This window comes from Phodopus roborovskii, unplaced genomic scaffold, assembly GCF_943737965.1.
Source record: "Phodopus roborovskii unplaced genomic scaffold, PHOROB, whole genome shotgun sequence".
NCBI classification, from domain to species: Eukaryota; Metazoa; Chordata; class Mammalia; order Rodentia; family Cricetidae; genus Phodopus; species Phodopus roborovskii.
The window spans coordinates 9,924,429-9,938,078 of NW_026125052.1; the positions used below are offsets into that span (position 1 = coordinate 9,924,429).

Sequence of the window (13,650 nt, forward strand, 5' to 3'; positions counted from 1 at the left end):
AACTTGTGGAATTGGCTCTCTCCATCTACCTTGTGGGTCCTGGGACTTGAAATAGGAACATCAGCTTAGTAGCAGTTGTCTCTATTAGCTAAGCCATCTCAACAGCCCCTCTTCACAGTTTTTGATAGTGTGAATTTTATCAGATAGTGATATGACTGAACTACATTGAGAAGCTGAGTTTACTAACAGTTTTGTCACAATTTTGTGGTAATGTTTGAGTTTGGAGATTTCTGGTTTTTCTTCTAACTTGAAATACCTTTGATTTATCTAACATAAGCAAAGCATTTTTCAAAATGCTTATGTTCTTTTCCAGGAGTAACAGTGAATACTCCTGCTAATCTCATGATTCTTCAAAATGCTTAGGTTCTTTTCCAGGAGTAACAGTGAATACTCCTGCTAATCTCATGATTCTTCAAGAGGAACATGAAAATATATATGATGTATAAGAGATATGTAAATTGAAGAAGTACAATTTGGAATTTTACAGTTAATCAACTTTGCCATTCATAGTGTAGTAGTAATTTTTTTTTAAGTCAGAACATACCTTCTATACTTATTGTTTCTGTCTTGACTATTCTGTCGTATAAGACACATATTGAACCAGTCAAGTAAATACATATATTTAAGCACAGTTAAATATGAACTACAGTATGTCTAGCATTCCAGAGTGGTTATGGTATGGTTGTGGAACAGAAAAATGAGGCCCAATGTGTTCAAAGAAATCATGCTATTGAGGAGGTGGGCAAAGAAGTTTAAGTTTATGGCCTTCTAGTTATTCTATTTGTTTTTACAGCACTCAATTTTGTACCTTAAGTATTTTTTCATTGCTTGGCTTTATTTATTATATATCTATACATTATATACATGTATACATATCATATATACATATATTTATCTTAATTTTTATTTATTTGTTTTTGGACAAACAGCATAACATGGTAATTAGATGACAACTTTGTTAAATGGGTTCTTTCTCCCTGTACGTTTACATGGGTTCTGAGGATCTTAACTTAGGTCACTAGGCTAATAAGGCAAATGTCTTTACCCCTGAGATATGTTGGCAGCCCCGATCAATTTTTTAAAGTGTTTTGTTTGTTTGTTTGTTTTTGAGGGGGGAATTGAGTCAGTTTTCCTCTGTGTAACAGCTCTGGCTGCCCTGGAACTCACTCTGTAGACCATGCTGATCTTGAACTCAGAGATCTGCCCAGAGACAGATATTTAGGGTTCAAGGTTCAATCTGAAGATCAGATTGACTACTAGCTCTTACGTGTACCTCAGACTGAAAGGTGTTTGTGGCTCCACCAAACCTCAGACTGAAATCCCAGACTGCTATGCTCTCCTCACTATGGCTGGAGAATGAATGCCAGTTCTGAGACCCTGTTCTTGTCTTAAATACCTCTCATGAGTCCTGGGATTAAAGGTGTGAGCTCTAATTACCTTTTAGACTGATTTATTCTATTGTATCCCTGAGTGGTCTTGAACTAATAGAGATCTGTCTTTATCTCCTGAATGCTGAGATTAAAGGTTTGTGCCACCACCTCCTGGCCTCTCTAGCTTGTGGCTGACTTTGTTTATGAATCCTCAGACAAGCTTTAATAAATCATAAATAATATATCACCACAATATTCATTTGCCTTTTCAATTTGATCCTAGTCTAGTAAGATGCTCTAAGCCTTCAACTTTGTTATTGGAAGAAAAATAGGTATTTCTTTATCATAACAATAGCCACTCTATTAGTTGGAGACTCTGTAAAAGTACTATGGTCATGTACTGTGTTCAGATAGACCTTCCAAGCAAGATCTGTTAGTGAGGTGATTGATAGTTGAGAATTTTCACACTTCAGAAGAAAGAGAAGTAATTTACTACGTTTGTTTTCATACCTGTGTTAATATTGGAGGGAGCTAAACCTCCAGTTCCTTTTCTGTGCTTTGCAGTAAATATTAATATCCTAAATAGAGGGTAGGGACACTGCTGGGTAGTAGAATGCCTGCCTAGTGTAAGACCCTAGCTTCAGTTTCCAGCACTGCTGGAAGAAGAAATCTAAAAATGTTGAATAATACTGCAGTAAGTTATCTTATCCATTCTAGCTTCATCTTGTCGGAAGAATCTCTTCTACATAATTTTTAGAGTGATAAAGTTAGATAACTGATGATTTGTGGTTTTGTTGAAAGCTTGTGCTTTTTAAAAAGGTAAGTTTAGAGAGGTTTCAGATTTACATTTCCTAAGTTTAAAAAAAAAACTTGGAATATCTTGTGCAGAAGATTATTTTTAACTCATTTTGAGTCTAGTTCTTTTAGATTTTGAAATCTGTATTTAATAAACTTTATTTGAGGGCTTTTTAAAAAAGGCTGTATACAGAAGGCAAAGTAGAAAATTAATATAGTAGAATTTATGCAAATGGTAGTAGTCATGACTTCTGCATCATGCTGACACTGTCTTCTGCTCTGGTTCATGTTTTATTGTCTGTATTTGGACTCTTCCACTGTAACAGCCAAGTATTTTCTATTAAGAACATTAAAGACGTAATTCACAACTAATACACAGGACTAATGGTATTAGAGATACTTAATTTATTTATGAAAGATCAATGACTTTCTGGTTATTTAATTTAGAGAGCAGGAAAATGAATTAATTGATTTTTTTCCCCTCAAAAATATAAAGCGATAAATGGCTAAAGCAAATACCAAGCTGTCTTTCTATAATTTCAGAAGATTAAATTTAAGGAAGTTATTTTGTTGGTTTTGGTACGTTTTGAGGAAGTATTTTGTGATCATGTGGACAATAACACAGGTATATGTGCTGAGGTAAAGCATGGCCCCTCTTTATTTAGAGACTATAGGTTGGAGAGAAGACAGATTTCAGTTGTGGAATAGGAGACATCTTAAAAGCAGGGACATAGATTGTTAGATGTCCTTAACACTGGAGGTTTTTGAAGTTATCACATTTCTGTTTTAAGGATCATTGTTTCATGAAAATTTTAAAATATCATTGAACATTTTGTTTTTGATTAATGACATGTAATATCTTTCTGAAAATCTTGTGACAGATACGGTGAAGGCCTTGGTCAAGGACAGGTTTCTATCACTCTTTTGATACGTTGTCTGAGATTGTTTGCTCTTGGTTCTTGTTTACTTTTTGGGCTTTTGATGCTAAAGTGTTGAAGGAGAATCTCTGAAAGGCCAATGTTAATTCTTTGAGGTCTAGTAACAATTGGATTATCTGCCTTCGTGAACAGTAAGAACTAATGACTCCTATTGAGAAGGCAAATAATAGTCGGATGTGGCATTCTAGCGGGTCTGTTTCTCTTTCTTCCCCCCATAGGCCTATCAGCAGTCTGATGGGGCAGAAGACAACAGAGATGGAAGGTGTTCCAAACTTGGCAAAGGCCACCAGTCTGAGGAGGTAAGCTCTGATTCTGAGCCGGCAGAGCAGGTGGCTCTTCCTGCCTTAATCATACCCTCATGCTCTTTGAAAAGCCGGATAGAAAGAGCATTCAAAATGAGCTAAAGTATCTCCACCAGCTTTTATTAGAGGGGAAGTTTTAGATTATTTTTTGAATGTTCTATTTCTTGTTCCTTCCCCCTTCCCCTTTTAGACCCCATGATTTTATTTTGTTTTTCTCCCCAGAAAATTAGCACTTTAAAACTGGCAGACTGCTTATCATAAATAGGTTCTTGCTTATTTCCAGCGAATGCTAGGTTGTATATAACTAGTCTTGATGAGTATAATAATCATAAGAGTTTAAGGTTTTTCCTGAGACGTTTTTAAAGTTTGGATTCAGTCATTAACAAGAAATGGTCTTATATCTTAGATGTAATGTAGCATAGGTGCTGGCTAATTTTATGGTACTTGAGGCTGTGGGGGATGTGTACAGCTCTTGCCCAGATGGGGTTTTCCTTCCTACTTTCCTTTTTCTTTTCAAGTTTTCCCTCCCCTATACTTGTTCCTTAGTGGCACTCAGGGCTCTCAAGATGGCTTTCCCTGTGTTAAAAGGTATTTTCAGAAGTGGCTATACCATTTACTGTTACTCAGGCCTTGAGTAATCTCTTTACTGGATATGTCATTGTATGGAGTTATTGTATTTTCAGAAAAGAGTGAGTGCTTCTGAAGTTGTATTATTAATGTTGGTACATTGTATTATCTGAGCATATGTATATGGTATATAATTAATGCATTTGTATGATACTTACATGATTTGTAGTATGTGTGCCTAAAAAGACACGAAACATAGAGTCATCAACCATTTCTGTCTAGATACTTTTTTTGTAGGCATTAGGAAGGAGAAAAGAACTGCCAGAGGTGAATCCCAGTAACAAAGACATAACTACTCTATGATCTATAATACCTTTTGTGAGGACTTTATGTTTAAAAGCTAAAGCACATTTTAAACTGAACTTTGGTGCTGTGGCATACAAGCTATGACAATTGCATAGCTACAGAGTGTATAATAATGTTTCAGTCTGATGGGCTGCATTTATCACAGAAGTCCTGTGAAGTTTTACCACCTTGTGACATCATAGCTGAGTTTGTGTGAGTATGCTGCATGTTTGCACAGTGATGACACTGGTTAGTGAGGCATTTCTGAGAGCGTATCTCTATTGTTAAGGTACATGCTGTGTAATGACTTGCTATTTCTTGTTCGTGTACAATTTTAAAAGTTAAATGTTTCTGATAACATCTTACAAGTTGGAAGACTAGAGCAGAAATGGAGGATTGGATGTGCACAGTTTATAATGGGTTAGGCACAGGGGTAGAACACATAACTAAGAGTAGGGGTATGCAATAGGAAACTACTTTGGTTAATAAAGGGAGCCTTTGCCTCAGTTTAGCAGCTTTTGTTGGGTAGTCGTTTTGGTTAAGTGTTGAGCCTAGGGAACGAATATATTTCAAGTTTAGCAACTATCTTATGAATTCTTCCTACTGTGGGTTACTTGGTAAAGAGAAGACAAATTGCCTTTCATTTGTTTTTTGAAGCAGAATCTAATTTAACCCAGGGAGGCCTTGAACTACATAATGGATATAATTCAGGCACAAAGAAATCAATTTGAAAATACAATATATACTATATGATCCTGACTATATGATAATTCTGGAAAAGAAAAAAACCTATGAAGAGCCTGGTGGTGGCAGCACCTTTAATCTTAGCACTTCAAGGCCAGCCTGTCTGTGGACTAGGACAGCCAGGACTGTTACATAGAGAAACCCTATCTCAAAAAACAAATAAACAAAAAACTATGAAGATAGCATAAATATCAGAGACAAGGTGCCACTCTTACCTAGGGATGATAATAGTGGGAAAGTTGTGTTTGTGTTGTGTCTCAATTTCATAGATATAGAATTACAAAAATTTTTTTAATAGTCCACTGAAATACTTGATGCAGTGGTACACACATATAATTTGGTCCTCAAGATACTAAGGAGAATTACTATGAGTTTTGAGGTCAGCCTGGGCTATTCTGCCTCAAAAATAAACAAAAGACAACACATTTACTGATGTCCAAGCCAGTCAAGACTACATAGTAAGATCCTGTCTCCAAAGGAAACTAACACATAAGAGACAGTCTGTATTCTATAATTCCTATTTAATTATCTTGTATGTGTTTGTCTATCTAATCCATCCATCCATCCATCCTACCATCTGTCTGTCCACCTACCTACCTACCTGTCAATCAACAGTCTCTTTGCTATGGAGCCCAGGCTGATTTCAAACTGTTTTGCTTCACTTTTGTTTTTGTTTTTGTTTTTTAATGTGTATTGGTGCTTTGCCTACATGTATGTCTGTACAAGAGTGCCAGGTCCCCTAGTATCGAAGTTACACACAGTTGTGAGCCTCCATGTGGGTACTGGGAGTTGAACCTGAGTCCTCTGGAAGAGCAGTCAGTGAGTGCTCTTACCTACTGAACCATCTCTAACCCTGCCTTACTTTTCTAAGAGCTGGGGTTACAGGTATTTGACATCTCACCTAGCTTCATATGTTGTTTTAGGGAAAAATAAGAAAATAGTGCCAGGTAAACGAAGCAGAAAATAATCCTATTGGCTTGGGGGGGGGGGCTGGAGGAATTATGGGTAGGGATAATCCAAAATGTTAAAGAAAAAGAAAAACAAAAACAAAAAAAATTGGTCTTTAAGGAATATTTGTGGATAAACTTAAGTCAATCCTAATGATGATCAATATTAATTCATATAAATATTGGAAGCATACAGAAATTAGTTTTATATTGGGGTTATAATGTCTAGTTCCCAACAAACTTGCAAAAATAGTACATTTCAGTAAAGCATGCAAACCAAAGTTGATTAGTGTGCTAATATAAAATCAGTCAGGACCTGTTTCTGTAAGCTATAGGCTCTGTAACTTTGCTAAGTGTTAGAAAATACTATGGATATCTAAGCATTCCTAAGGTATTCTTAATCATATTTAGATGTGTTTTAGTTTATGAAAGCTATTAAAATAAAAAAAACCAAGTATAAATATTATTTGTCACAATCTGGAAGGTGGGGTGGGGGGGGGAATCAAGCTTTTTTATTTATTTTTTTCTTCCCTGAAGCCCTTCTCCTTCGCTTCCAAGTATCATGTTCTTTTCTACATGCCCACATGGCCATTGCTGTATGTGTATAGAGAGAGAGCTCTAGTCCCTCTGTGTCTTAGAAGGGTACTCGTCCTGCTGGGTTAGTGTCCTTGCCAGTTAATTATATTCCTGAAGATTATTATCAAGCACAGATAGAACCTCTATTTGTGTGTTTTGGAGATGAAGGTACAATTTAGTCCTTAACAAGACATCAGTGTTCTCCATAGGGTTTGGGATGAAGGGTGGTATGACTTGACACATTAGATCCTGTAAAGTCTTGTAGAGTGTTGCAAAAGTGTGTCCTTATTTTAAACAAAATGGGAATCGTTGAAGATTTTTTGTTGTTGTTGTTTTGGTTTTTTTGTGACAGGGTTTCTCTGGATGTCCTGGAATTCACTCTGTAGCTCAGGCTGGCCTCTGCCTCCCAAGTGCTGGGATTATAAAGGCATTGCCACCACTGCCCAGCTCATTGAAGAATTTTAAGCATGTTGTTCTACCCAGACTACTATTTTGAGAATATAGAACAAAAGCTTAGTACAGACACTAGTCAGGAGATAATTGTAATAGTACAAGTGTTAGGTGGTATGCTAGAATAATGGCATACTATTTTTTGTTTTTGTTGGTTTTGAGACAGGATCTTACCATGTAGTTCTCACTGCCCTAGAACACACTATGTAGGTCAGGCTGGTCTTGAACTCACGAAGATTCTCCTGCTTATGCCTCCCAAGTGGTGAGATTAAAGCCGCCACCACCACACCTGGTTTATATTTATTTTGAAGATGAGGTGCATTGGATGGTGTGCCAAGTCTTTTCACTACTGTAACAAAATACCTTGCATGGACAACTTGAGGGAGGAAAGGTATATTTTAGCTCATTGTGTCAGAGATTTCAGTGCTTTGGGTGGGAAGGATATGACAGGAAGCAGAGATGGGGGAAGGAGTGGGGACCAGGCGCAACCTTCAAAGTTATGGCCCAAGAACCTACCTCCTCCATCTAGGCCCCTTCTTACCATTTCCACCATCTTCCAAAATAGAACCACCAGCTTGGGGCCAAGTGCTCAATTTTACCAGCTTGTGGTAGATATTTCCGTTTGACATAACAGTTGGAATTGTGGGAAGGAGGGGGGGAGGAAAGGAGGGAAAGAAAGAAAGAGGAGGGGTGGGGGTAGGGAGTGGCTACAGGACTTTGCCCAAGATTATAGGAAAGAGCTGCTTTGGGAGACAATTGTTTTGGTTTTGAAGACATGTTGCTGTTCATGTTGTTATTTGGCGATCAGTTGATTGATTGAGAGGGTCTCATTCTGTAGCCCTGGCTAGCCTGGAACTCCACCATGTAGTCCAGTCTGGCCTCATGTGGAGATCCACCTCCCTCTGCTTCCCAAATACTGGAATTAGAGGTGTATACCATCATGCCTGCTTATAGATTTTATTTATCTAGCTTATTTACTTATTTTTGTTTTTTGAGACAGGGTTTTTCTCTGTGTAGCCCTGGCTGCCCTAGAACTATCTCGATGGATCAGGCTGGTCTTGAACTCAGAAATCTGCCTGCCTCTGCCTCCTGAGTGCTGGGATCAAAGGCATGCTCCATCACCACTCCGCTTGGCCCAGCTTTGTGTTTTTTATTTTCTATGATACATTTTCAGCACCTGTCCATTACAATCATGTATTGATATTTCCATTTAAGAAACATCTTTAATTACTATAGTTTCTTGGTAAATATGTTAACACTATTCTTTGTCCTTTGCAAATATTAACTCACTTAATTTTAATATGAACTCTTATTACTAAACAAGAAAATAAGACCAGAGAGATTAATTTGCTGAGTCATGTGACAGTAAATAGCAAAGCATTATATTCTGTCATATGACTTTCATTTCATAAGTTCCTAATGATGGGTAACTCCAGTTTAGCATTGTTAAACATTTTTATAGGCTATCTACTTTTATACCTTTGGGCATTGTTGCAAGTGTATCAGGGTAAAAAAGAATACTATTGCATCAAGGGTATACATATTATACTTTAGTGGAAATCACCAACATAACCTTCAAAACAGTAATTCTGGTTTATCCTTGCATACCCATCCTTTTTTCCCTTTTATTCTTTTTGTAATTCTCCACCATGGTAGCATGTTTGCATTCTCATGTAAATTCTGCAGTTGGAACAGCACAAATTGTTTGTAGTGGTTCCAGATAATCTGTTTGAATCTTCTGCTATATGCATAACACATAGCAATTGTTAGAGGACATGCTAAATGAATATTCAAGCTAAAGGGAGTTAGTTCCTAGGTGAATAGAGACCACATTATGTTTGAACTGGAGTAGGATGGTTAATAGACAACTAAATCCATCCCAAAGTTAACCACTGTAATTTTTTTAAACACTTTTTGTGTAAGTTTTGTATTTTTAAATTTCTACTTTTTCTTGCTATCATCTTTGTGGAATTTGACTGTAATGAGTTTGAAAATAATTTATTCATTCTTATATAGTATTCCTGTATGTGAATATTTTCTCCACTTGCTTATGGGTTGACAGGTGGGTTCTTTTCAGCTTTGGATGATTGAACACCATTTTTAATGCCTCTGGATGTGTGGTAGTAAGCTTTTCATCACTGTTAACAAAAATACCCCATGAAAAAACTTCAGTGGAGGAAAAGTCTGTGCTACCTCATTATTTCAGAGGTTTAAGTTCATTTTGACCAGCTTCATTGCTAGGTTCTCTTGATGAGGTTCGGTCAGTCACTTCTCTAAAGAGCCTACAACACACAGTCCTCTAGGGTACATTTCATAAAATATCCAAATTAAAAAAAATGGCTACAACTATGTATTTCTTAGTAATGAAGCATTTTGTCATAGAGTTGGAAAACATTCAATCTTATTCCTACCAAACTGTTTACAAATTGATTTTTTTTTTTTTTCTTGACAGGGTTTCACTGTCCTGGAAATCACTTTTAGACCAGGCTAGCCTCAAACTCAGAGATCCACCTGCCTCTGTCTCTTAAGTGCTGGGATTAAAAGCATGTGCCACCACTGCCCGGCCTATTTTCAGACTGAATGTAGCAGTCAGCATATTCCTACCAGCAAAGTATGAAAGTTCTGTTTGTTCATGTTTTTAGCAAGCACTTGGTGTCTTATATTTATTTTAACCAGTTTGATTTACAGGACGTTTATTATTCATCCTGGTGCATATATTAGTGGGTTTTCATTACTATTAACAAAATATCTGAAGCAGGCCAACTTTATAAAGAAAGATTTATTTAGTTCATAGTTCTAGAGGTCCAAAGTGAAAGACATAGGAGTTGGGACTTGTTGGGCTTCTGGCATAGTTGTAGTGACAGATGGCATTATGACTGAGAGCATATATGGGAGCCAGAGAACAGTTAATGGTCAGCTTCTTTCTTGCTTTTTATGAGAATGTCCTCAGTCTCTTCTGAGGACAACTTTTCCAGTCACCCAGAGATCTCACCAGCCCTCACCTCTCACAGGGTTCATAATGCATCCTAACACTGCCACCATGGGGACCAAGTCTGCAACACACAAACCCTTGGGGGACAAACCATATCCAAACAAGGATAGTCTGCTTGCTGATTTATTCCTAAAGCTGAGTATGCATTTTCACTTGGAGTTTGATGCTTTAAATGTCTGAGACTGGGTTACCCCTTAAGGACAGAGGAGACTTTTGATTCTCATTCCCTCTCCTCAGTACAAATTTTTTCAAAATTATTTTTATTTTCTTTGTATGAATGTCTTGTGAGTCTGTGTACTATGCATGCATCTGGTGCCTATGGAGGCCAGGAGAGGGTGTTGAATACCCTGGAGTTGGAATTATAATGCCACCATATGGGTGCTGGGGACTGAACCTGGGTTCTTTACACGAGAAGGGAGTGCTCTTAACCCACTGAGCCATTTCTCCAGCCTCCCATCCCTACCCCAGGTAAATCTTAAAAGTAGTTTCCATCATACAAAACAGGAATATTTTTCTTTTTTGCTTTTTTGGAGCCTGGGTTTATAGCCCAGGTTGGCCTGGAATTCACTGTAACTCAGGCTAATGTCAAACTCACAATACATGTCCTGCCTCACCTCCCAAATGCTGGGTTCTAGGAGTGATTTTAACATGCCTGTCTAAAAGTAGCATTTCTTGAGGGGCAGTATAGCATGGTACCCAGATCATTCCATTAGGCAAGAATCACCATGGTGACCTTTCGTAAGTTAGCTGTATCGCTATGGTATCCTTCTCTCTAAATTAACTGTAATAATGATGCTTCCATCATGATATGAAAGTAAAATCAGTTTATGTTCAGTTTTTACTTAGGACAGTTCATGGTACACCATAAGCAGTATGTCATGGTGGTGTTAATATAAATTTTATGAATGTATTTCAAGTGGGTTGATGAAATAATGGGGCTCTAATACATTTGAAATCAAAGTTTATGAATGACATTTTACTTTTATTTTAGCCTTATCGCTCTCACTCTTCTCTCTTTGGTTGCACATTATCTAGAAGATAGTGATTAACAGTGTTCGAGAGGTGGCTTAGTTGGTAAAGACACTTGTTTACTAAGCCTGAGTTAGTTCAATACCACAGAGCCCACATGGTGGAAGGAGAGAACTCATCTCTTCAGGTTGTCCTCTGACCTCCACACACTATTGTGGCATACATAGGACTCCCTCACTACACAGAAAACAAAGAAATGTAAAAGAAAATTAAGAGATTTTCTTAACTTTTAAATAAGCTTAGTTAATAAGTAATAGGCAATGTTTAACACCCTTTTTTTTTCTTTTAAAGACTTATTTATTATGTATACAACATTCTGCCTTTATGTATGCTTGTGTGTCAGAAGAGGGCACCAGATCTCTGAAGATAGTTGTGAGCCACCATGTGGTTACTGGGAATTGAACTCAGAACCTATAAAAAAGCAGCCAGTGCTCTTAACTTCTGAGCCATCTCTCCAGCCCTGTTTAACACCTCTTAAAAGATTTATTTATTTATTTATTTATTTATTTATTTATTTATTTATTCGCGCGCGCGCGCGCATGTGTGTGTGTGTGTGTGTGTGTGTGTGTGTGTGTGTGGATGTGGATGTATGCATGCTCCTAAGTTCATCCCATGCATGCAAGTTCCTGTGAAGGACATCAGATTCCCCTGGAGCTGGACTTAGGTATGGATGCTCTTTCTGAGAGGAGCAGTGCTTAACTAAATAATGCCCTTATACTTTTTTTCCTATTAATCCTTCGAAAATATTTACTTTGAAATTGTTATTAAATAGCCACAATTTGGATGGATTTCCTGGGTCTTGTCTTGTCTTGTTTTGTTTTTTTGTTTTAAATGAGCAGCTCCACACATTGTCTGGTTTCAGCATCTGTTGTATTGTCCAAATGCAGCTATAGTATTAGTGGCTTATTATTGCTTTGGGCCACAGCATACATAGAATGGACAGGTCTGCTCATTACCTGCCTGATGTACTCCGCAGGTACTGTGGAACGTGAAATTTAGTGAGCCAGAGACATACAGACTCAAATTACAAAAAAGTTAGAATAGTTGGAGTTCTTTTAAATAATGACACATTTCGAAGACATTCCAGCAGATTCTGACAGGCAAGTGTATACAAACCTACAACTGGGCAGCATGTTAATGTTTTATTTGGTGCTTCACATGTAAACATGAAGCATATAAAACTCTATGTGCCTGCAGCACAATCTGTGCATGACCAGAGCTCATAACTCCTTGTTGACTCTCACACATGAGAAGGGTTCCGAATAACCATGGCTTTCCAGCAGACTTGGCTGAGCCTTGACAGCCACTAGCACTGTGAATGTTCTGCTGCCCTTAGCCATGGCCGGTTTCATCATAACTGATGCATGGTTTCTGTGCAGCCGTGTACCTAGAACTTGTTCATTAATGGCAGCCCCGTGTTGCTCATTTCTTCATGGGCTTCCTGGAACCCCTCTGCTCTGGATCACTCCTATGTGCTACCAGTCTCCTTTAAAATCCTGACCTGATATTTTGTGTCTCAGAATCTAAACCTTTTCCTTTTTGCTTTGATATTTAAAGCATTTTGTGAGCCTGCTCCACATCAGTGCACTTCACAAAATGCACCAGTAGAGGGAGCTAAATAAAAGAAGATCAGTCCCTGAAATCAAGAAGACTAAAAGCAGAGAATACTTACAGTGAGGTGTTTTCATCCTGCCAGAACTAAAAAAAGAGCTTGATACTTGAAAATGGTTGAAATCAACCATCTTGGATCTGACACAGGTTGAGACTTGTGTGATGTTTGCTTTTTAATTATCTTATAAAAAGCTGTAGAAGGATGATCTGATAGACATGTATGTGTTAGAGGACCAGTCTATTATTTTACTCTCTTTGAAGATGGTGTTTGAGGTTGATGGAATGAGGTCACTTTGTGCAGAATTTCACATGGAATACTGGACTGTAAAATTGCTAAGTCTTATGGATAACACACAAAGTTTAAAGACAGACTTTTAAAAGTAAATTTCTTGCATATGTTTTGATTAAGTATATATGTCTTGGTTGCAGTTAGCCGACTTGAAGAAAGAGAAGCAGAACTGAAGAAGGAGTATAATGCCCTCCATCAGAGGCACACTGAGGTGGGTATTGGGTATTCTTACTATTCTAGTATTGGAGCTTGGAAATGGACTTTATATGTCTAAACTTTACTTTGAGAATTAGAATAATCATAGGCATCATTTCCAGAAGATACTAGACGTCATGTAGCATTTACCAAACTTACTTTTATTCTTTTTAACTCCAAAATTAAATTTCCATGTAGGAAATTTATATTTAGTTATTTAAGAGAGTTCCTTGGTTGGCAAGCAAAACCTTTGGTTCATATAGTAAAGAGTTTACATGATGCCAAGAAAATTGATTTGCTACCAATTTGAAAAATGCTGCATTGGTAAAATATCTCAACATTTATATAATCTAGTTGTAAGGGATTTATATCACAGTTATAACACATTGAAATGTGCTTAAAGGGATTCTAATTTTCAGCATTTTAGATTTTTGATATTTATTGATATTAATTTTTAGATTTTTATTTTTTATTTTATGTATGCGTGTCTTTCCTGCTTG

At 37.2% G+C, this 13,650-nt stretch overlaps 1 protein-coding gene across 8 annotated transcripts in view; it reads left to right on the forward strand.

Annotated features, from left to right (window-relative positions):
- Positions 1–13,650, forward strand: part of Spag9 (sperm associated antigen 9) — a 117,463-nt gene that overhangs the window by 24,349 nt on the left and 79,464 nt on the right. For all 8 annotated transcript variants that reach the window (XM_051198129.1, XM_051198284.1, XM_051198365.1 and 5 more), the window contains exon 3: positions 13,096–13,166. In XM_051198129.1, the coding sequence (XP_051054086.1) occupies positions 13,096–13,166 (71 nt within the window). The remainder of the gene's footprint in view (positions 1–13,095; positions 13,167–13,650) is intronic.